Raw genomic sequence first — 26,720 nt, forward strand, 5'->3', positions numbered from 1 at the left:
TTAACTTCTGAGTCTTCTCAAATCTACGGGACAAACTCCCCGCTAGGACAAGCATCTTGCCTTACAAAATTGGACCACGGGTCATAGCTGAGGAGCACGTTCGCAGGTCCCTGGGACATCCCAAATTTAATGATCTGCTCTCTGATGACAAATGATCCGAATAATGAATGAGGTAGAATTGGTAATGTTTGTAATAGCAGAAAAGCAAAAAGCTATAACAAACACCAACATTACAGGCTCAACAAACAAAATCCCCCAGATTGCAGCAGTTCATATAGACCTTTGAATACATTGAAACTAATGAGAAGGGCGTGAACCTAAACACTCATTAGGTCAGCCCTAAGGAGGTCTTTCAGTTTCCTGTTGATCACGAGAACTTCAAAGCTGAACAACAACTCTTTTCTCAAGGCCCTGTGCGACATATCCCACATGCCATTCTGCGGCCATAGCTTTATTATAAAAGATTTACTGGAGTTTATTTAGTTTAATAAGTGGACGCCATTTAAGAAAACAATTTCACTGTATAGGGTCTGAGTAATGTGAAACAAACAATTCTTACTTGTGAGTGCCAAGTGAAAATACACATATGTCTGCAAGCATTTGACAGTTCCAAGATGGAGTCTAACATCTAACAAAGCCAGTTCGAAGTTATATTGACCTGGTCTAACTACTACAGCAGCCTACATATTGATGTGAATATTGAAGCAGAAATACATTGTCATCTTATAACATACATTTTCTTTCTTTTTTCGCCCAGTATCAACTTCTTCAAGCATCAGTATTGTAACCAGTGAGAAAAATGAAACTTCCCCAATTGAACATTCAGCACTCACTGGAACAGTGTCCACCTCTCTCAGCCATGCAAACATTAATGAGAAAAGCACAACAACAACCTCAAGATCAACAAGGACTAGTGAGAAAAAAGAATGGCCAACAGTTGCATATTCTTCACCAACTGAAGCGTCAACTTTGCAAAGCACCCATCAAATAACCAGTGAGAAAACAGAAACCTCACAATTTCCTCATTCTACCGCATCCGAGTCAGCTTCAACTCCCCGCAGCACTCATCAAAACACCAGTGTGAATGTAGTCACCAGCAAGAAAACCAAAATTTCAACAACAGGCCATTCTACACCAAGTGAGACAGTCCCAATATCCCACAGCACCCATCAAATCACGAGCGAGAAAATTGAAAACTCAACATTTGTACACTCTTCACCAATTGAGACAGCATCAACTTATCCAAACAGCCATGAAATTACCAGTGAGAAAAATGAAACCTCACAATTTCCTCATTCTACCACACCCGAGACAGCTTCAACTCCCCCCAGCACTCATCAAAACACCAGTGTGAATATAGAAACCTCTACAATAGTCCATGTTACCCCAACTGAGCCAGGCACACCATCTGCTAGCAGCCATGCTATCACCAGCGAGAAAACTGAAATTTCAACAACAGTCCATTCTACACCCAGTGAGACAGTCCCAATATCCCACAGCACCCATCCAATCACCAGTGAGAAAATTGAAAGCTCACCATTTGTACACTCTTCACCAATTGAGACAGCATCAACTTCTCCAAACAGCCATCAAATTACCAGTGAGAAAACAGAAACGCCCACAATTGTCCATTCTACCCCAACTAAGACAGCAACCTCTGCCAGCACCCATGCAATCACCAGTGAGAAAACCGAAACATCCAAAATGGCGTATTCAATACCAACTGAGATACCCTCAACTTCCCACAGCACCCATGAAATAACCAGTGAGAAAACTGAAACCTCACAATTTCCCCATTCTACCGCACCTGAGACAGCTTCAACTCCCTCCAGCACCCATCAAATCATCAGTGTGAATACAGAAACCTCAACAATAGTCCATGTTACCCTAACTGAGCCAGGCACACCATCTGCTAGCAGCCATGCTATCACCAGCGAGAAAACCGAAATTTCAACAACAGTCCATTCTACACCAAGTGAGACAGTCCCAATATCCCACAGCACCCATCCAATCAGCAGCGAGAAAATTGAAAGCTCAACATTTGTACACTCTTCACCAATTGAGACAGCATCAACTTCTCCGAACAGCCATCAAATTACCAGTGAGAAAAAAGAAACCTCACAATTTCCTCATTCTACCGCACCTGAGACAGCTTCAACTCCCCGCAACACTCATCAAAACACCAGTGTGAATATAGTCACCAGCAAGAAAACCGAAATTTCAACAACAGGCCATTCTACACCAACTGAGACAGTCCCAATAACCCACAGCACCCATCAAATCACCAGCGAGAAAATTGAGAGCTCAACATTTGTACAGTCTTCACCAATTGAGACAGCATCAACTTCTCCAAAAAGCCATCAAATTACCAGTGAGAATACTGAAACTTCCACAATTGTCCATTCTATCCCAACTGGGACAGCAACCTCTGCCAGCACCCATGCAATCACCAGTGAGAAAACGGAAACATCCAAAATGGCGTTTTCAATACCAACTGAGACGCCCTCAAATTCCCACAGCACCCATCAAATTACCAGTGAGAAAACTGAAACCACACAAATTCCCCATTCTACCGCACCCGAGACTGCTTCAACTCCCGCCAGCACTCATCAAATCACCAGTGTGAATACAGAAACCTCTACAATCGTCCACACTACCCCAACTGAGCCAGGAACACCATCTGCTAGCAGCCATGGTATCAGCAGTGAGAAAACTGAAATTTCAACAACAGTCCATTCTACACCAAGTGAGACAGTCCCCATATCCCACAGCACCAATAAAATCACCAGCGAGAAAATTGAAAGCTCAACAATTTTGCACTCTTCTCCGATTGAGACAGCATCAACTTCTCCAAACAGCCATCAAATTACCAGTGAGAAAACAGAAACCTCCACAATTGTCCATTCTACCCCAACTTGGACAGCAACCTCTGCCAGCACCCATGCAATCACCAGTGAGAAAATGGAAACATCCAAAATGGCGTATTCAGTACCAACTGAGACACCCTCAACTTCCCACAGCACCCATCAAATAACCAGTGAAAAAACTGAAACCTCACAATTTCCTCATTCTACCGCACCCGAGACAGCTTCAACTACCCCCAGCACTCATCAAATCACCAGTGTGAATACAGAAACGTCAACAATAGTCCATGTCACGCCAACTGAGCCAGGTACACCATCTGCTAGCAGCCATGCAGTCACCAGCGAGAAAACCAAAATTTCAACAACAGGCCATTCTACACCAAGTGAGACAGTCCCAATAACCCACAGCACCCATCAAATCACCAGCGAGAAAATTGAAAGCTCAACATTTGTACAGTCTTCACCAATTGAGACAGCATCAACTTCTCCAAAAAGCCATCAAATTACCAGTGAGAATACTGAAACTTCCACAATTGTCCATTCTATCCAAACTGGGACAGCAACCTCTGCCAGCACCCATGCAATCACGAGTGAGAAAACGGAAACATCCAAAATGGCGTTTTCAATACCAACTGAGACACTCTCAAATTCCCACAGCACCCATGCAATAACCAGTGAGAAAACCAAAACATCCAAAATGGCGTATTCATTGCCAACTGAGACACCCTCATCTTCCTACAACACCCATCAAATAACGAGTGAGAATACTGAAACCTCGAAATTTCCCTATTCTAGCACACCCGAGACAGCTTCAACTCCCCCCAGCACTCATCAAAACACCAGTGTGAATACAGAAACGTCAACAATAGTCCATGTCACGCCAACTGAGCCAGGTACACCATCTGCTAGCAGCCATGCAGTCACCAGCGAGAAAACCAAAATTTCAACAACAGGCCATTCTACACCAAGTGAGACAGTCCCAATAACCCACAGCACCCATCAAATCACCAGCGAGAAAATTGAAAGCTCAACATTTGTACAGTCTTCACCAATTGAGACAGCATCAACTTCTCCAAAAAGCCATCAAATTACCAGTGAGAATACTGAAACTTCCACAATTGTCCATTCTATCCAAACTGGGACAGCAACCTCTGCCAGCACCCATGCAATCACGAGTGAGAAAACGGAAACATCCAAAATGGCGTTTTCAATACCAACTGAGACACTCTCAAATTCCCACAGCACCCATGCAATAACCAGTGAGAAAACCAAAACATCCAAAATGGCGTATTCATTGCCAACTGAGACACCCTCATCTTCCTACAACACCCATCAAATAACGAGTGAGAATACTGAAACCTCGAAATTTCCCTATTCTAGCACACCCGAGACAGCTTCAACTCCCCCCAGCACTCATCAAAACACCAGTGTGAATACAGAAACGTCAACAATAGTCCATGTCACGCCAACTGAGCCAGGTACACCATCTGCTAGCAGCCATGCAGTCACCAGCGAGAAAACCAAAATTTCAACAACAGGCCATTCTACACCAAGTGAGACAGTCCCAATATCCCACAGCACCCATCAAATCACCAGTGAGAAAATTGAAAGTTCAACATTTGTACAGTCTTCACCAATTGAGACAGCATCAACTTCTCCAAACAGCCATCAAATTTCCAGTGAGAAAACTGAAACTTCCACAATTGTCCATTCTATCCAAACTGGGACAGCAACCTCTGCCAGCACCCATGCAATCACGAGTGAGAAAACGGAAACATCCAAAATGGCGTTTTCAATACCAACTGAGACACCCTCAACTTCCCACAGCACCCATCAAATAACCAGTGAGAAAACTGAAACCTCACAAATTCCCCATTCTACCGCACCCGAGACAACTTCAAGTCCTGCCAGCACTGATCAAATCACCAGTGTGAATACAGAAACCTCAACAATAGTCCATGTCACCCGAACTGAGCCAGGCACACCATCTGCTAGCAGCCATGCTATCACCAGCGAGAAAACGGAAATTTCAACAAAAGTCCATTCTACACCAAGTGAGAAAGTCCCAATATCCCAAAGCACCCAACAAATCACCAGCGAGAAAATTGAAAGCTCAACATTTTTACACTCTTCACCAATTGAGACAGCATCAACTTCTCCAAACAGCCATCAAATTACCAGTGAGAAAACAGAAACTTCCACAATTGTCCATTCTACGCCAACTGGGACAGCAACCTCTGCCAGCACCCATGCAATGACCAGTGAGAAAACTGAAACATCCAAAATGGCGTTTTCAATACCAACTGAGACACCCTCAAATTCCCACAGCACCCATCAAATAACCAGTGAGAAAACTGAAACCTCACAAATTCCCCATTCTACCGCACCCGAGACAGCTTCAACTCCCGCCAGCACTCATCAAATCACCAGTGTGAATACAGAAACCCCTAGAATCGTCCACACTACCCCAACTGAGCCAGGAACACCATCTGCTAGCAGCCATGGTATCAGCAGCGAGAAAACTGAAATTTCAACAACAGTCCATTCTACACCAAGTGAGACAGTCCCAATATCCCACAGCACCAATAAAATCACCAGCGGGAAAACTGAAAGCTCAACATTTGTACACTCTTCACCAATTGAGACAGCATCAAATTCTCCAAACAGCCATCAAATTACCAGTGAGAAAACAGAAACTTCCACAATTGTCCATTCTACCCCAACTGGGACAGCAACCTCTGCCAGCACCCATGCAATCACCAGTGAGAAAACCGAAACATCCAAAATGGCGTATTCAATACCAACTGAGACACCCTCAACTTCCCACAGCACCCATCAAATAACTAGTGAGAAAACTGGAACCTCACAAATTGCTCATTCTACCACGACCGAGATAGCTTCAACTCCCCTCAGCACTCATCAAATCACCAGTGTGAATATAGAAAATTCTACAATCGTCCACTTTACCCAAACTGAGCCAGGCACACCATCTGCTAGCAGCCATGCAGTCACCAGCGAGAAAACCAAAATTTCAACAACAGGCCATTCTACACCAAGTGAGACAGTCCCAATAACCCACAGCACCCATCAAATCACCAGCGAGAAAATTGGAAGCTCAACATTTGTACCGTCTTCACCAATTGAGACAGCATCAACTTCTCCACAAAGCCATCAAATTACCAGTGAGAATACTGACACTTCCACAATTGTCCATTCTATCCCAACTGGGACAGCAACCTCTGCCAGCACCCATGCAATCACCAGTGAGAAAACGGAAACATCCAAAATGGCGTTTTCAATACCAACTGAGACACCCTCAAATTCCCACAGCACCCATCAAATAACCAGTGAGAAAACTGAAACCTCACAAATTCCCGATTCTACCGCACCCCAGACAGCTTCAACTCCCGCCAGCACTCATCAAATCACCAGTGTGAATACAGAGACCTCTACAATCGTCCACACTACCCCAACTGAGCCAGGAACACCATCTGCTAGCAGCCATGGTATCAGCAGCGAGAAAACTGAAATTTCAACAACAGTCCATTCCACACCAAGTGAGACAGTCCCAATATCCCAGAGCACCAATAAAATCACCAGCGAGAAAATTGAAAGCTCAACAATTTTACACTCTTCACCAATTGAGACAGCATCAACTTCTCCAAACAGCCATCAAATTACCAGTGAGAAAACAGAAACTTCCACAATTGTCCATTCTACCCCAACTTGGACAGCAACCTCTGCCCGCACCCATGCAATCACCAGTGAGAAAACCGAAACATCCAAAATGGCGTATTCAGTACCAACTAAGACACCCTCAACTTCCCACAGCACCCATCAAATAACCAGTGAAAAAACTGAAACCTCACAATTTCCTCATTCTCCCGCACCCGAGACAGCTTCAACTACCCCCAGCACTCATCAAATCACCAGTGTGAATACAGAAACGTCAACAATAGTCCATGTCACGCCAACTGAGCCAGGTACACCATCTGCTAGCAGCCATACAGTCACCAGAGAGAAAACTGACATTTCAAAAACAGTCCATTCTACACCAAGTGAGACAGTCCCAATATCCCACAGCACCAATAAAATCACCAGCGAGAAAATTGAAAGCTCAACAATATTACACTCTTCACCAATTGAGACAGCATCAACTTCTTCAAACAGCCATCAAATTACCAGTGAGAAAACAGAAACTTCCACGATTGTCCATTCTACCCCAGCTTGGACAGCAACCTCTGCCAGCACCCATGCAATCACCAGTGAGAAAACTGAAACATCCAAAATGGCGTATTCAATACCAACTGAGACACCCTCAACTTCCCACAGCACCCATCAAATAACTAGTGAGAAAACTGAAACCTCACAAATTGCTCATTCTACCACACCCGAGATAGCTTCAACTCCCCTCAGCACTCATCAAATCACCAGTGTGAATATAGAAAATTCTACAATCGTCCACTTTACCCAAACTAAGCCAGGCACACCATCTGCTAGCAGCCATGCATTCACCAGCGAGAAAACTGAAATTTCAACAACAGTTCATTCTACACCAAGTGAGACAGTCCCAATATCCTACAGCACCCATCAAATCACCAGTGAGAAATTTGAAAGTTCAACATTTGTACACTCATCACCAATTGAGACAGCATCAACTTCTCCAAACAGCCATCAAATTACCAGTGAGAAAACAGAAACTTCCACAATTGTCCATTCTACCCCAACTGGGAAAGCAACCTCTGCCAGCACCCTTGCAATCACCAGTGAGAAAACCGAAACATCCAAAATGGGGTATTCAATACCAACTGAGGTACCCTCAACCTCCCACAGCACCCATCAAATAACCAGTGAGAAAACTGAAACCTCACAATTTCCTCATTCTACCGCACCCGAGACAGCTTCAACTCCCCCCAGCACTCATCAAATCACCGGTGTGAATACAGAAACCTCTACAATCGTCCACACTACCCCAACTGAGCCAGGCACACCATCTGCTAGCAGCCATGAAATCACCAGCGAGAAAACAGAAATTTCAACAACAGTCCATTCTACACCAAGTGAGACAGCCCCAATATCCCAAAGCACCCATCAAATCACCAGCGAGAAAATTGAAAGCTCAACATTTTTACAATCTTCACCAATTGAGACAGCATCATCTTCTCCAAACAGCCATATAATTACCAGTGAGAAAACAGAAACTTCCACAATTGTCCATTCTACCCCAACTGGGAAAGCAACCTCTGCCAGCACCCATGCAATCACCAGTGAGAAAACCGAAACATCCAAAATGGCGTTTTCAATACCAACTGAGACACCCTCAAACTCCCACAGCACCCATCAAATAACCAGTGAGAAAACTGAAACCTCACAAATTCCACATTCTACCGCACCCGAGACAGCTTCAACTCCCGCCAGCACTCATCAAATCACCAGTGTGGATACAGAAACCTCTACAATCGTCCACACTACCCCAACTGAGCCAGGAAAACCATCTGCTAGCAGCCATGGTATCAGCAGCGAGAAAACTGAAATTTCAACAACAGTCCATTCTACACCAAGTGAGACAGTCCCAATATCCCACAGCACCAATAAAATCACCAGCGAGAAAATTGAAAGCTCAACAATTTTGCACTCTTCACCAATTGAGACAGCATCAACTTCTCCAAACAGCCATCAAATTACCAGTGAGAAAACAGAAACTTCCACAATTGTCCATTCTACCCCAACTTGGACAGCAACCTCTGCCAGCACCCATGCAATCACCAGTGAGAAAAACGAAACATCCAAAATGGCGTATTCAGTACCAACTGAGACACCTTCAACTTCCCACAGCACCCATCAAATAACCAGTGAAAAAACTGAAACCTCACAATTTCCTCATTCTACCGCACCTGAGACAGCTTCAACTACCCCCAGCACTCATCAAATCACCAGTGTGAATACAGAAACGTCAACAATAGTCCATGTCACGCCAACTGAGCCAGGTACACCAACTGCTAGCAGCCATGCAGTCACCAGCGAGAAAACCAAAATTTCAACAACAGGCCATTCTACACCAAGTGAGACAGTCCCAATAACCCACAGCACCCATCAAATCACCAGCGAGAAAATTGGAAGCTCAACATTTGTACAGTCTTCACCAATTGAGAGAGCATCAACTTCTCCAAAAAGCCATCAAATTACCAGTGAGAATACTGAAACTTCCACAATTGTCCATTCTATCCCAACTGGGAAAGCAACCTCTGCCAGCACCCATGCAATCACCAGTGAGAAAAACGAAACATCCAAAATGGCGTATTCAGTACCAACTGAGACACCTTCAACTTCCCACAGCACCCATCAAATAACCAGTGAAAAAACTGAAACCTCACAATTTCCTCATTCTACCGCACCCGAGACAGCTTCAACTACCCCCAGCACTCATAAAATCACCAGTGTGAATACAGAAACGTCAACAATAGTCCATGTCACGCCAACTGAGCCAGGTACACCAACTGCTAGCAGCCATGCAGTCACCAGCGAGAAAACCAAAATTTCAACAACAGGCCATTCTACACCAAGTGAGACAGTTCCAATAACCCACAGCACCCATCAAATCACCAGCAAGAAAATTGAAAGCTCAACATTTGTACAGTCTTCACCAATTGAGAGAGCATCAACTTCTCCAAACAGCCATCAAATTACCAGTGAGAATACTGAAACTTCCACAATTGTCCATTCTATCCCAACTGGGACAGCAACCTCTGCCAGCACCCATGCAATCACCAGTGAGAAAACGGAAACATCCAAAATGGCGTTGCCAATACCAACTGAGACACCCTCAAATTCCCACAGCACCCATCAAATAACCAGTGAGAAAACTGAAACCTCACAAATTCCCCATTCTACCGCACCCCAGACAGCTTCAACTCCCGCCAGCACTCATCAAATCACCAGTGTGAATACAGAAACCTCTACAATCGTCCACACTACCCCAACTGAGCCAGGAACACCATCTGCTAGCAGCCATGCTACCAGCAGCGAGAAAACTGAAATTTCAACAACAGTCCATTCCACACCAAGTGAGACAGTCCCAATATCCCACAGCACCAATAAAATCACCAGCGAGAAAATTGAAAGCTCAACAATTTTACACTCTTCACCAATTGAGACAGCATCAACTTCTCCAAACAGCCATCAAATTACCAGTGAGAAAACAGAAACTTCCACAATTGTCCATTCTACCCCAACTTGGACAGCAACCTCTGCCAGCACCCATGCAATCACCAGTGAGAAAACCGAAACATCCAAAATGGCGTATTCAGTACCAACTAAGACACCCTCAACTTCCCACAGCACCCATCAAATAACCAGTGAAAAAACTGAAACCTCACAATTTCCTCATCCTACCGCACCCGAGACAGCTTCAACTACCCCCAGCACTCATCAAATCACCAGTGTGAATACAGAAACATCAACAATAGTCCATGTCACCCCAACTGAGCCAGGCACAACATCTGTTAGCAGCCATAAAATCACCAGCGAGAAAACGGAAATTTCAACAAGACGCCATTCTACACCAAGTGAGACAGTCCCAATAACCCACAGCACCCATCAATTCACCAGCGAGAAAATTGAGAGCTCAACATTTGTACAGTCTTCACCAATTGAGACAGCATCAACTTCTCCAAAAAGCCATCAAATTACCAGTGAGAATACTGAAACTTCCACAATTGTCCATTCTATCCCAACTGGGACAGCAACTTCTGCCAGCACCCATGCAATCACCAGTGAGAAAACAGAAACATCCAAAATGGCGTTTTCAATACCAACTGAGACACCCTCAGATTCCCACAGCACCCATCAAATAACCAGTGAGAAAACTGAAACCTCACAAATTCCCCATTCTACCGCACCCGAGACTGCTTCAACTCCCGCCAGCACTCATCAAATCACCAGTGTGAATACAGAAACCTCTACAATCGTCCACACTACCCCAACTGAGCCAGGAACACCATCTGCTAGCAGCCATGGTATCAGCAGCGAGAAAACTGAAATTTCAACAACAGTCCATTCTACACCAAGTGAGACAGTCCCAATATCCCACAGCACCAATAAAATCACCAGCGAGAAAATTGAAAGCTCAACAATATTACACTCTTCACCAATTGAGACAGCATCAACTTCTTCAAACAGCCATCAAATTACCAGTGAGAAAACAGAAACTTCCACAATTGTCCATTCTACCGCAACTTGGACAGCAACCTCTGCCAGCACCCATGCAATCACCAGTGAGAAAACCGAAACATCCAAAATGGCGTATTCAATACCAACTGAGACACCCTCAACTTCCCACAGCACCCATCAAATAACCAGTGAAAAAACTGAAACCTCACAATTTCCTCATTCTACCGCACCCGAGACAGCTTCAACTCCCCCACGGACTCATCAAATCACCAGTGTGAATACAGAAACGTCAACAATAGTCCATGTCACGCCAACTGAGCCAGGTACACCATCTGCTAGCAGCCATGCAGTCACCAGCGAGAAAACCAAAATTTCAACAACAGGCTATTCTACACCAAGTGAGACAGTTCCAATAACCCACAGCACCCATCAAATCACCAGCAAGAAAATTGAAAGCTCCACATTTGTACAGTCTTCACCAATTGAGACAGCATCAACTTCTCCAAACAGCGATCAAATTACCAGTGAGAAAACAGAAACTTCCACAATTGTCCATTCTATCCCAACTGGGACAGCAACCTCTGCCAGCACCCATGCAATCACCAGTGAGAAAACCGCAACATCCAAAATGGCGTTTTCAATACCAACTGAGACACCCTCAAATTCCCACAGCACCCATCAAATAACCAGTGAGAAAACTGAAACCTCACAAATTCCCCATTCTACCGCACCCGAGACAGCTTCAACTCCCGCCAGCACTCATCAAATCACCAGTGTGAATACAGAAACCTCTACAATCGTCCACACTACCCCAACTGAGCCAGGAACACCATCTGCTAGCAGCCATGGTATCAGCAGCGAGAAAACTGAAATTTCAACAACAGTCCATTCTACACCAAGTGAGACAGTCCCAATATCCCACAGCACCAATAAACTCACCAGCGAGAAAATTGAAAGCTCAACAATTTTACACTCTTCACCAATTGAGACAGCATCAACTTCTCCAAACAGCCATCAAATTACCAGTGAGAAAACAGAAACTTCCACAATTGTCCATTCTACCCCAACTTGGACAGCAACCTCTGCCAGCACCCATGCAATCACCAGTGAGAAAACCGAAACATCCAAAATGGTGTATTCAGTACCAACTGAGACACCCTCAACTTCCCACAGCACCCATCAAATAACCAGTGAAAAAACTGAAACCTCACAATTTCCTCATTCTACCGCACCCGAGACAGCTTCAACTACCCCCAGCACTCATCAAATCACCAGTGTGAATACAGAAACCTCTACAATCGTCCACACTACCCCAACTGAGCCAGGTACACCATCTGCTAGCAGCCATGCAGTCACCAGCGAGAAAACCAAACTTTCAACAACAGGCCATTCTACACCAAGTGAGACAGTCCCAATAACCCACAGCACCCATCAAATCACCAGTGAGAAAATTGAGAGCTCAACATTTGTACAGTCTTCACCAATTGAGACAGCATCAACTTCTCCAAAAAGCCATCAAATTACCAGTGAGAATACTGAAACTTCCACAATTGTCCATTCTATCCCAACTGGGACAGCAACCTCTGCCAGCACCCATGCAATCACCAGTGAGAAAACGGAAACATCCAAAATGGCGTTTTCAATACCAACTGAGACACCCTCAAATTCCCACAGCACCCATCAAATTACCAGTGAGAAAACTGAAACCTCACAAATTCCCCATTCTACTGCACCCGAGACAGCTTCAACTCCCGCCAGCACTCATGAAATCACCAGTGTGAATACAGAAACCTCTACAATCGTCCACACTACCCCAACTGAGCCAGGAACACCATCTGCTAGCAGCCATGGTATCAGCAGCGAGAAAACTGAAATTTCAACAACAGTCCATTCTACACCAAGTGAGACAGTCCCAATATCCCACAGCACCAATAAAATCACCAGCGAGAAAATTGAAAGCTCAACAATTTTACACTCTTCACCAATTGAGACAGCATCAACTTCTCCAAACAGCCATCAAATTACCAGTGAGAAAACAGAAACTTCCACAATTGTCCATTCTACCCCAACTTGGACAGCAACCTCTGCCAGCACCCATGCAATCACCAGTGAGAAAACCGAAACATCCAAAATGGTGTATTCAGTACCAACTGAGACACCCGCAACTTCCCACAGCACCCATCATATAACCAGTGAAAAAACTGAAACCTCACAATTTCCTCATTCTACCGCACCCGAGACAGCTTCAACTACCCCCAGCACTCATCAAATCACCAGTGTGAATACAGAAACGTCAACAATAGTCCATGTCACGCCAACTGAGCCAGGTACACCATCTGCTAGCAGCCATGGTATCAGCAGCGAGAAAACTGAAATTTCAACAACAGTCCATTCTACACCAAGTGAGACAGTCCCAATAACCCACAGCACCCATCAAATCACCAGCGAGAAAATTGAGAGCTCAACATTTGTACAGTCTTCACCAATTGAGACAGCATCAACTTCTCCAAAAAGCCATCAAATTACCAGTGAGAATACTGAAACTTCCACAATTGTCCATTCTATCCCAACTGGGACAGCAACCTCTTCCAGCACCCATGCAATCACCAGTGAGAAAACGGAAACATCCAAAATGGCGTTTTCAATACCAACTGAGACACCCTCAAATTCCCACAGCACCCATCAAATTACCAGTGAGAAAACTGAAACCTCACAAATTCCCCATTCTACCGCACCCGAGACAGCTTCAACTCCCGCCAGCACTCATGAAATCACCAGTGTGAATACAGAAACCTCTACAATCGTCCACACTACCCCAACTGAGCCAGGAACACCATCTGCTAGCAGCCATGGTATCAGCAGCGAGAAAACTGAAATTTCAACAACAGTCCATTCTACACCAAGTGAGACAGTCCCAATATCCCACAGCACCAATAAAATCACCAGCGAGAAAATTGAAAGCTCAACAATTTTACACTCTTCACCCATTGAGACAGCATCAACTTCTCCAAACAGCCATCAAATTACCAGTGAGAAAACAGAAACTTCCACAATTGTCCATTCTACCCCAACTTGGACAGTAACCTCTGCCAGCACCCATGCAATCACCAGTGAGAAAACCGAAACATCCAAAATGGTGTATTCAGTACCAACTGAGACACCCGCAACTTCCCACAGCACCCATCAAATAACCAGTGAAAAAACTGAAACCTCACAATTTCCTCATTCTACCGCACCCGAGACAGCTTCAACTCCCGCCAGCACTCATCAAATCACCAGTGTGAATACAGAAACCTCTACAATCGTCCACACTACCCCAACTGAGCCAGGAACACCATCTGTTAGCAGCCATGGTATCATTAGCGAGAAAACTGAAATTTCAACAACAGTCCATTCTACACCAAGTGAGACAGTCCCAATAACCCACAGCACCCATCAAATCACCAACGAGAAAATTGAGAGCTCAACATTTGTACAGTCTTCACCAATTGAGACAGCATCAACTTCTCCAAAAAGCCATCAAATTACCAGTGAGAATACTGAAACTTCCACAATTGTCCATTCTATCCCAACTGGGACAGCAACCTCTGCCAGCACCCATGCAATCACCAGTGAGAAAACGGAAACATCCAAAATGGCGTTTTCAATACCAACTGAGACACCCTCAAATTCCCACAGCACCCATCAAATTACCAGTGAGAAAACTGAAACCTCACAAATTCCCCATTCTACCGCACCCGAGACAGCTTCAACTCCCGCCAGCACTCATGAAATCACCAGTGTGAATACAGAAACCTCTACAATCGTCCACACTACCCCAACTGAGCCAGGAACACCATCTGCTAGCAGCCATGGTATCAGCAGCGAGAAAACTGAAATTTCAACAACAGTCCATTCTACACCAAGTGAGACAGTCCCAATATCCCACAGCACCAATAAAATCACCAGCGAGAAAATTGAAAGCTCAACAATTTTACACTCTTCACCAATTGAGACAGCATCAACTTCTCCAAACAGCCATCAAATTACCAGTGAGAAAACAGAAACTTCCACAATTGTCCATTCTACCCCAACTTGGACAGCAACCTCTGCCAGCACCCATGCAATCACCAGTGAGAAAACCGAAACATCCAAAATGGTGTATTCAGTACCAACTGAGACACCCGCAACTTCCCACAGCACCCATCAAATAACCAGTGAAAAAACTGAAACCTCACAATTTCCTCATTCTACCGCACCCGAGAAAGCTTCAACTACCACCAGCACTCATCAAATCACCAGTATGAATACAGAAACGTCAACAATAGTCCATGTCACGCCAACTGAGCCAGGTACACCATCTGCTAGCAGCCATGCAGTCACCAGCGAGAAAACCAAAATTTCAACAACAGGCCATTCTACACCAAGTGAGACAGTCCCAATAACCCACAGCACCCATCAAATCACCAGTGAGAAAATTGAGAGCTCAACATTTGTACAGTCTTCACCAATTGAGACAGCATCAACTTCTCCAAAAAGCCATCAAATTACCAGTGAGAATACTGAAACTTCCACAATTGTCCATTCTATCCCAATTGGGACAGCAACCTCTGCCAGCACCCATGCAATCACCAGTGAGAAAACGGAAACATCCAAAATGGCGTTTTCAATACCAACTGAGACACCCTCAAATTCCCACAGCACCCATCAAATTACCAGTGAGAAAACTGAAACCTCACAAATTCCCCATTCTACCGCACCCGAGACTGCTTCAACTCCCGCCAGCACTCATCAAATCACCAGTGTGAATACAGAAACCTCTACAATCGTCCACACTACCCCAACTGAGCCAGGAACACCATCTGTTAGCAGCCATGGTATCAGCAGCGAGAAAACTGAAATTTCAACAACAGTCCATTCTACACCAAGTGAGACAGTCCCAATATTCCACAGCACCCATCAAATCACCAGCGAGAAAATTGAAAGCTCAACATTTGTACAGTCTTCACCAATTGAGACAGCATCAACTTCTCCAAAAAGCCATCAAATTACCAGTGAGAATACTGAAACTTCCACAATTGTCCATTCTATCCCAACTGGGACAGCAACCTCTGCCAGCACCCATGCAATCACCAGTGAGAAAACGGAAACATCCAAAATGGCGTTTTCAATACCAACTGAGACACCCTCAAATTCCCACAGCACCCATCAAATTACCAGTGAGAAAACTGAAACCTCACAAATTCCCCATTCTACCGCACCCGAGACTGCTTCAACTCCCGCCAGCACTCATCAAATCACCAGTGTGAATACAGAAACCTCTACAATCGTCCACACTACCCCAACTGAGCCAGGAACACCATCTGTTAGCAGCCATGGTATCAGCAGCGAGAAAACTGAAATTTCAACAACAGTCCATTCTACACCAAGTGAGACAGTCCCAATATCCCACAGCACCAATAAAATCACCAGCGAGAAAATTGAAAGCTCAACAATTTTGCACTCTTCTCCGATTGAGACAGCATCAACTTCTCCAAACAGCCATCAAATTACCAGTGAGAAAACAGAAACTTCCACAATTGTCCATTCTACCCCAACTTGGACAGCAACCTCTGCCAGCACCCATGCAATCACCAGTGAGAAAACCGAAACATCCAAAATGGCGTATTCAGTACCAACTGAGACACCCTCAACTTCCCACAGCACCCATCAAATAACCAGTGAAAAAACTGAAATCTCACAATTTCCTCATTCTACCGCACCCGAGACAGCTTCAACTACCCCCAGCACTCATCAAATCACCAGTGTGAATACAGAAACGTCAACAATAGTCCATGTCACGCCAACTGAGCCAGGTACACCATCTGCTAGCAGCCATGCAGTCACCAGCGAGAAAACCAAAATTTCAACAACAGGCCATTCTACACCAAATGAGACAGTCCCAATAACCCACAGCACCCATCAAATCACCAGCGAGAAAATTGAAAGCTCAACATTTGTACAGTCTTCACCAATTGAGACAGCATCAACTTCTCCAAAAAGCCATCAAATTACCAGTGAGAATACTGAAACTTCCACAATTGTCCATTCTATCCAAACTGGGACAGCAACCTCTGCCAGCACCCATGCAATCACCAGTGAGAAAACGGAAACATCCAAAATGGCGTTTTCAATACCAACTGAGACACTCTCAAATTCCCACAGCACCCATCAAATAACCAGTGAGAAAACTAAAACCTCACAAATTCCCCATTCTACCACACCCGAGACAGCTTCAACTCCCGCCAGCACTCATCAAATCACCAGTGTGAATAAAGAAACCTCTACAATCGTCCACACTACCCCAACTGAGCCAGGAACACCATCTGCTAGCAGCCATGGTATCAGCAGTGAGAAAACAGAAATTTCAACAACAGTCCATTCTACACCAAGTGAGACAGTCCCAATATCCCACAGCACCAATAAAATCACCAGCGAGAAAATTGAAAGCTCAACATTTGTACACTCTTCACCAATTGAGACAGCATCAAATTCTCCAAACAGCCATCAAATTACCAGTGAGAAAACAGAAACTTCCACAATTGTCCATTCTACCCCAACTGGGACAGCAACCTCTGCCAGCACCCATGCAATCACCAGTGAGAAAACCGAAACATCCAAAATGGCTTATTCAATACCAACTGAGACACCCTCAACTTCCCACAGCACCCATCAAATAACTAGTGAGAAAACTGAAACCTCGAAATTTCCCTATTCTAGTACACCCGAGACAGCTTCAACTCCCCCCAGCACTCATCAAATCACCAGCGAGAAAATTGAAATCTCAACATTTGTATACTCCTCACCAAATGAGACAGAATCATCTTCTCCAAACAGCCATCAAATTACCAGTAAGAAAACAGAAACTTCCACAACTGTCCATTCTACCCCAATTGGGCCAGCATCCTCTGCCAGCACCCAGGCAATAACCAGTGGGAAAACCAAAACATCCAAAATGGCGTATTCATTGCCAACTGAGACACCCTCATCTTCCTACAACACCCATCAAATAACGAGTGAGAAAACTGAAACCTCGAAATTTCCCTATTCTAGCACACCCGAGACAGCTTCAACTCCCCCCAGCACTCATCAAAACACCAGTGTGAATACAAAAACGTCAACAATAGTCCATGTCACGCCAACTGAGCCAGGTACACCATCTGCTAGCAGCCATGCAGTCACCAGTGAGAAAACCAAAATTTCAACAACAGGCCATTCTACACCAAGTGAGACAGTCCCAATATCCCACAGCACCCATCAAATCACCAGTGAGAAAATTGAAAGTTCAACATTTGTACAGTCTTCACCAATTGAGACAGCATCAACTTCTCCAAACAGCCATCACATTTCCAGTGAGAAAACTGAAACTTCCTCAATTGTCCATTCTATCCCAACTGGGACAGCAACCTCTGCCAGCACCCATGCAATCACCAGTGAGAAAACCGAAACATCCAAAATGGCATTTTCAATAACAACTGAGACACCCTCAACTTCCCACAGCACCCATCAAATAACCAGTGAGAAAACTGAAACCTCTCAAATTCCCCATTCTACCGCACCCGAGACAGCTTCAAGTCCTGCTAGCACTGATCAAATCACCATTGTGAATACAGAAACCTCAACAATAGTCCATGTCACCCCAACTGAGCCAGGCACACCATCTGCTAGCAGCCATGCTATCACCAGCGAGAAAACGGAAATTTCAACAACAGTCCTTTCTACACCAAGTGAGAAAGTCCCAATATCCCAAAGCACCCATCAAAACACCAGCGAGAAAATTGAAAGCTCAACATTTTTACACTCTTCACCAATTGAGACAGCATCAACTTCTCCAAACAGCCATCAAATTACCAGTGAGAAAACAGAAACTTCCACAATTGTCCATTCTACGCCAACTGGGCCAGCAACCTCTGCCAGCACCCATGCAATCACCAGTGAGAAAACCAAAACATCCAAAATGGTGTATTCAATACCAACTGAGACACCCTCAACTTCCCACAGCACCCATCAAATAACTAGTGAGAAAACTGAAACCTCACAAATTCCTCATTCTACCACACCCGAGATAGCTTCAACTCCCCCCAGCACTCATCAAATCACCAGTGTGAATACAGAAACCTCAACATTTGTATACTCCTCACCAATTGAGACAGAATCACCTTCTCCAAACAGCCATCAAATTACCAGTAAGAAAACAGAAACTTCCACAACTGTCCATTCTACCCCAATTGGGCCAGCATCCTCTGCCAGCACCCAGGCAATAACCAGTGATAAAACCAAAACATCCAAAATGGCGTATTCATTGCCAACTGAGACACCCTCAACTTCCCACAGCACCCATCAAATAACTAGTGAGAAAGCTGAAACCTCACAATTTCCTCATTCTACCGCACCCGAGACAGCTTCAACTCCCCCCAGCACTCATCAAATCACCGGTGTGAATACAGAAACCTCTACATTCGTCCACACTACCCCAACTGAGCCAGGCACACCATCTGCTACCAGCCATGAAATCACCAGCGAGAAAACAGAAATTTCAACAACAGTCCATTCTACACCAAGTGAGACAGTCCCAATATCCCAAAGCACCGATCAAATCACCAGCGAGAAAATTGAAAGCTCAACATTTTTACAATCTTCACCAATTGAGACAGCATCATCTTCTCCAAACAGTCATCAAATTACCAGTGAGAAAACAGAAACTTCCACAATTGTCCATTCTACCCCAACTGGGACAGCAACCTCTGCCAGCACCCATGCAATCTCAAGTGAGAAAACCGGAACATCCAAAATGGTGCATTCAATACCAACTGAGACACCCTCAACTTCCCACAGCATCAATCAAATCACCAGTGAGAAAACTGAAACCTCACAATTTCCTCATTCTACCGCACCCGAGACAGCTTCAACTCCCCCCAGCACTCATCAAATCACCAGTGTGAATACAGAAACCTCTACAATCGTCCACACTACCCCAACTGAGCCAGGCACACCCTCTGCTAGCAGCCATGAAATCACCAGCGAGAAAACTGAAATTTCAAAAACAGTCCATTCTACACCGAGTGAGACAGTCCCAATATCCCACAGCACCAATAAAATCACCAGCGAGAAAATTGAAAGCTCAACAATATTACACTCTTCACCAATTGAGACAGCATCAACCTCTCCAAACAGCCATCAAATTACCAGTGAGAAAACAGAAACTTCCACAATTGTCCATTCTATCCCAACTGGGACAGCAACCTCTGCCAGCACCCATGCAATCACCAGTGAGAAAACCGAAACATCCAAAATGGCGTATTCAGTACCAACTGAGACACCCTCAACTTCCCACAGCACCCATCAAATAACCAGTGAAAAAACTGAAACCTCACAATTTCCTCATTCTACCGCACCCGAGACAGCTTCAACTACCCCCAGCACTCATCAAATCACCAGTGTGAATACAGAAACGTCAACAATAGTCCATGTCACGCCAACTGAGCCAGGTACACCATCTGCTAGCAGCCATGCAGTCACCAGCGAGAAAACCAAAATTTCAACAACAGGCAATTCTACACCAAGTGAGACAGTCCCAATAACCCACAGCACCCATCAAATCACCAGCGAGAAAATTGAAAGCTCAACATTTGTACAGTCTTCACCAATTGAGACAGCATCAACTTCTCCAAAAAGCCATCAAATTACCAGTGAGAATACTGAAACTTCCACAATTGTCCATTCTATCCAAACTGGGACAGCAACCTCTGCCAGCACCCATGCAATCACCAGTGAGAAAACGGAAACATCCAAAATGGCGTTTTCAATACCAACTGAGACACTCTCAAATTCCCACAGCACCCATCAAATAACCAGTGAAAAAACTGAAACCTCACAATTTCCTCATTCTACCGCACCCGAGACAGCTTCAACTCCGGCCAGCACTCATCAAATCACCAGTGTGAATACAGAAACCTCTACAATCGTCCACACTACCCCAACTGAGCCAGGAACACCATCTGTTAGCAGCCATGGTATCAGCAGCGAGAAAACTGAAATTTCAACAACAGTCCATTCTACACCAAGTGAGACAGTCCCAATAACCCACAGCACCCATCAAATCACCAGCGAGAAAATTGAGAGCTCAACATTTGTACAGTCTTCACCAATTGAGACAGCATCAACTTCTCCAAAAAGCCATCAAATTACCAGTGAGAATACTGAAACTTCCACAATTGTCCATTCTATCCCAACTGGGACAGCAACCTCTGCCAGCACCCATGCAATCACCAGTGAGAAAACGGAAACATCCAAAATGGCGTTTTCAATACCAACTGAGACACCCTCAAATTCCCACAGCACCCATCAAATTACCAGTGAGAAAACTGAAACCTCACAAATTCCCCATTCTACCGCACCCGAGACAGCTTCAACTCCCGCCAGCACTCATGAAATCACCAGTGTGAATACAGAAACCTCTACAATCGTCCACACTACCCCAACTGAGCCAGGAACACCATCTGCTAGCAGCCATGGTATCAGCAGCGAGAAAACTGAAATTTCAACAACAGTCCATTCTACACCAAGTGAGACAGTCCCAATATCCCACAGCACCAATAAAATCACCAGCGAGAAAATTGAAAGCTCAACAATTTTACACTCTTCACCAATTGAGACAGCATCAACTTCTCCAAACAGCCATCAAATTACCAGTGAGAAAACAGAAACTTCCACAATTGTCCATTCTACCCCAACTTGGACAGCAACCTCTGCCAGCACCCATGCAATCACCAGTGAGAAAACCGAAACATCCAAAATGGTGTATTCAGTACCAACTGAGACACCCGCAACTTCCCACAGCACCCATCAAATAACCAGTGAAAAAACTGAAACCTCACAATTTCCTCATTCTACCGCACCCGAGACAGCTTCAACTACCCCCAGCACTCATCAAATCACCAGTATGAATACAGAAACTTCAACAATAGTCCATGTCACGCCAACTGAGCCAGGTACACCATCTGCTAGCAGCCATGCAGTCACCAGCGAGAAAACCAAAATTTCAACAACAGCCCATTCTACACCAAGTGAGACAGTCCCAATAACCCACAGCACCCATGAAATCACCAGTGAGAAAATTGAGAGCTCAACATTTGTACAGTCTTCACCAATTGAGACAGCATCAACTTCTCCAAAAAGCCATCAAATTACCAGTGAGAATACTGAAACTTCCACAATTGTCCATTCTATCCCAATTGGGACAGCAACCTCTGCCAGCACCCATGCAATCACCAGTGAGAAAACGGAAACATCCAAAATGGCGTTTTCAATACCAACTGAGACACCCTCAAATTCCCACAGCACCCATCAAATTACCAGTGAGAAAACTGAAACCTCACAAATTCCCCATTCTACCGCACCCGAGACTGCTTCAACTCCCGCCAGCACTCATCAAATCACCAGTGTGAATACAGAAACCTCTACAATCGTCCACACTACCCCAACTGAGCCAGGAACACCATCTGTTAGCAGCCATGGTATCAGCAGCGAGAAAACTGAAATTTCAACAACAGTCCATTCTACACCAAGTGAGACAGTCCCAATATTCCACAGCACCCATCAAATCACCAGCGAGAAAATTGAAAGCTCAACAATTTTGCACTCTTCTCCGATTGAGACAGCATCAACTTCTCCAAACAGCCATCAAATTACCAGTGAGAAAACAGAAACTTCCACAATTGTCCATTCTACCCCAACTTGGACAGCAACCTCTGCCAGCACCCATGCAATCACCAGTGAGAAAACCGAAACATCCAAAATGGCGTATTCAGTACCAACTGAGACACCCTCAACTTCCCACAGCACCCATCAAATAACCAGTGAAAAAACTGAAACCTCACAATTTCCTCATTCTACCGCACCCGAGGCAGCTTCAACTACCCCCAGCACTCATCAAATCACCAGTGTGAATACAGAAACGTCAACAATAGTCCATGTCACGCCAACTGAGCCAGGTACACCATCTGCTAGCAGCCATGCAGTCACCAGCGAGAAAACCAAAATTTCAACAACAGGCCATTCTACACCAAGTGAGACAGTCCCAATAACCCACAGCACCCATCAAATCACCAGCGAGAAAATTGAAAGCTCAACATTTGTACAGTCTTCACCAATTGAGACAGCATCAACTTCTCCAAAAAGCCATCAAATTACCAGTGAGAATACTGAAACTTCCACAATTGTCCATTCTATCCAAACTGGGACAGCAACCTCTGCCAGCACCCATGCAATCACCAGTGAGAAAACGGAAACATCCAAAATGGCGTTTTCAATACCAACTGAGACACTCTCAAATTCCCACAGCACCCATCAAATAACCAGTGAGAAAACTAAAACCTCACAAATTCCCCATTCTACCGCACCCGAGACAGCTTCAACTCCCGCCAGCACTCATCAAATCACCAGTGTGAATACAGAAACCTCTACAATCGTCCACACTACCCCAACTGAGCCAGGAACACCATCTGCTAGCAGCCATGGTATCAGCAGTGAGAAAACAGAAATTTCAACAACAGTCCATTCTACACCAAGTGAGACACTCCCAATATCCCACAGCACCAATAAAATCACCAGCGAGAAAATTGAAAGCTCAACATTTGTACACTCTTCACCAATTGAGACAGCATCAAATTCTCCAAACAGCCATCAAATTACCAGTGAGAAAACAGAAACTTCCACAATTGTCCATTCTACCCCAACTTGGACAGCAACCTCTGCCAGCACCCATGCAATCACCAGTGAGAAAACCGAAACATCCAAAATGGTGTATTCAGTACCAACTGAGACACCCGCAACTTCCCACAGCACCCATCAAATAACCAGTGAAAAAACTGAAACCTCACAATTTCCTCATTCTACCGCACCCGAGACAGCTTCAACTACCCCCAGCACTCATCAAATCACCAGTATGAATACAGAAACGTCAACAATAGTCCATGTCACGCCAACTGAGCCAGGTACACCATCTGCTAGCAGCCATGCAGTCACCAGCGAGAAAACCAAAATTTCAACAACAGGCCATTCTACACTAAGTGAGACAGTCCCAATAACCCACAGCACCCATCAAATCACCAGTGAGAAAATTGAGAGCTCAACATTTGTACAGTCTTCACCAATTGAGACAGCATCAACTTCTCCAAAAAGCCATCAAATTACCAGTGAGAATACTGAAACTTCCACAATTGTCCATTCTATCCCAATTGGGACAGCAACCTCTGCCAGCACCCATGCAATCACCAGTGAGAAAACGGAAACATCCAAAATGGCGTTTTCAATACCAACTGAGACACCCTCAAATTCCCACAGCACCCATCAAATTACCAGTGAGAAAACTGAAACCTCACAAATTCCCCATTCTACCGCACCCGAGACTGCTTCAACTCCCGCCAGCACTCATCAAATCACCAGTGTGAATACAGAAACCTCTACAATCGTCCACACTACCCCAACAGAGCCAGGAACACCATCTGTTAGCAGCCATGGTATCAGCAGCGAGAAAACTGAAATTTCAACAACAGTCCATTCTACACCAAGTGAGACAGTCCCAATATTCCACAGCACCCATCAAATCACCAGCGAGAAAATTGAAAGCTCAACATTTGTACAGTCTTCACCAATTGAGACAGCATCAACTTCTCCAAAAAGCCATCAAATTACCAGTGAGAATACTGAAACTTCCACAATTGTCCATTCTATCCCAACTGGGACAGCAAACTCTGCCAGCACCCATGCAATCACCAGTGAGAAAACGGAAACATCCAAAATGGCGTTTTCAATACCAACTGAGACACCCTCAAATTCCCACAGCACCCATCAAATTACCAGTGAGAAAACTGAAACCTCACAAATTCCCCATTCTACCGCACCCGAGACTGCTTCAACTCCCGCCAGCACTCATCAAATCACCAGTGTGAATACAGAAACCTCTACAATCGTCCACACTACCCCAACTGAGCCAGGAACACCATCTGCTAGCAGCCATGGTATCAGCAGCGAGAAAACTGAAATTTCAACAACAGTCCATTCTACACCAAGTGAGACAGTCCCAATATCCCACAGCACCAATAAAATCACCAGCGAGAAAATTGAAAGCTCAACAATTTTGCACTCTTCTCCGATTGAGACAGCATCAACTTCTCCAAACAGCCATCAAATTACCAGTGAGAAAACAGAAACTTCCACAATTGTCCATTCTACCCCAACTTGGACAGCAACCTCTGCCAGCACCCATGCAATCACCAGTGAGAAAACCGAAACATCCAAAATGGCGTATTCAGTACCAACTGAGACACCCTCAACTTCCCACAGCACCCATCAAATAACCAGTGAAAAAACTGAAACCTCACAATTTCCTCATTCTACCGCACCCGAGACAGCTTCAACTACCCCCAGCACTCATCAAATCACCAGTGTGAATACAGAAACGTCAACAATAGTCCATGTCACGCCAACTGAGCCAGGTACACCATCTGCTAGCAGCCATGCAGTCACCAGCGAGAAAACCAAAATTTCAACAACAGGCCATTCTACACCAAGTGAGACAGTCCCAATAACCCACAGCACCCATCAAATCACCAGCGAGAAAATTGAAAGCTCAACATTTGTACAGTCTTCACCAATTGAGACAGCATCAACTTCTCCAAAAAGCCATCAAATTACCAGTGAGAATACTGAAACTTCCACAATTGTCCATTCTATCCAAACTGGGACAGCAACCTCTGCCAGCACCCATGCAATCACCAGTGAGAAAACGGAAACATCCAAAATGGCGTTTTCAATACCAACTGAGACACTCTCAAATTCCCACAGCACCCATCAAATAACCAGTGAGAAAACTAAAACCACACAAATTCCCCATTCTACCGCACCCGAGACAGCTTCAACTCCCGCCAGCACTCATCAAATCACCAGTGTGAATACAGAAACCTCTACAATCGTCCACACTACCCCAACTGAGCCAGGAACACCATCTGCTAGCAGCCATGGTATCAGCAGTGAGAAAACAGAAATTTCAACAACAGTCCATTCTACACCAAGTGAGACAGTCCCAATATCCCACAGCACCAATAAAATCACCAGCGAGAAAATTGAAAGCTCAACATTTGTACACTCTTCACCAATTGAGACAGCATCAAATTCTCCAAACAGCCATCAAATTACCAGTGAGAAAACAGAAACTTCCACAATTGTCCATTCTACCCCAACTGGGACAGCAACCTCTGCCAGCACCCATGCAATCACCAGTGAGAAAACCGAAACATCCAAAATGGCTTATTCAATACCAACTGAGACACCCTCAACTTCCCACAGCACCCATCAAATAACTAGTGAGAAAACTGAAACCTCGAAATTTCCCTATTCTAGTACACCCGAGACAGCTTCAACTCCCCCCAGCACTCATCAAATCACCAACGAGAAAATTGAAATCTCAACATTTGTATACTCCTCACCAATTGAGACAGAATCATCTTCTCCAAACAGCCATCACATTACCAGTAAGAAAACAGAAACTTCCACAATTGTCCATTCTACCCCAACTTGGACAGCAACCTCTGCCAGCACCCATGCAATCACCAGTGAGAAAACCGAAACATCCAAAATGGCGTATTCATTGCCAACTGAGACACCCTC

At 44.8% G+C, this 26,720-nt stretch overlaps 2 protein-coding genes across 2 annotated transcripts in view; both read left to right on the forward strand.

The window, feature by feature from the left end:
* Positions 1-8,555, forward strand: part of LOC138473414 (pneumococcal serine-rich repeat protein-like) — a 199,682-nt gene extending 191,127 nt beyond the window's left edge. The window contains exons 2-3 of the mRNA XM_069612086.1: positions 758-8,425; positions 8,515-8,555. Coding sequence (XP_069468187.1) covers positions 758-8,425; positions 8,515-8,555 — 7,709 coding nt within the window. The remainder of the gene's footprint in view (positions 1-757; positions 8,426-8,514) is intronic.
* Positions 8,556-8,655: 100 nt separating this feature from the next.
* Positions 8,656-26,720, forward strand: part of LOC138473456 (mucin-3B-like) — a 38,848-nt gene continuing 20,783 nt past the window's right edge. Inside the window, exon 1 of the mRNA XM_069612124.1 lies at positions 8,656-26,693. Coding sequence (XP_069468225.1) covers positions 8,656-26,693 — 18,038 coding nt within the window. The remainder of the gene's footprint in view (positions 26,694-26,720) is intronic.

This window comes from Ambystoma mexicanum, chromosome 1p (assembly GCF_040938575.1).
Source record: "Ambystoma mexicanum isolate Mex_15411 chromosome 1p, UKY_AmexF1_1, whole genome shotgun sequence".
Taxonomy (NCBI): Eukaryota; Metazoa; Chordata; class Amphibia; order Caudata; family Ambystomatidae; genus Ambystoma; species Ambystoma mexicanum.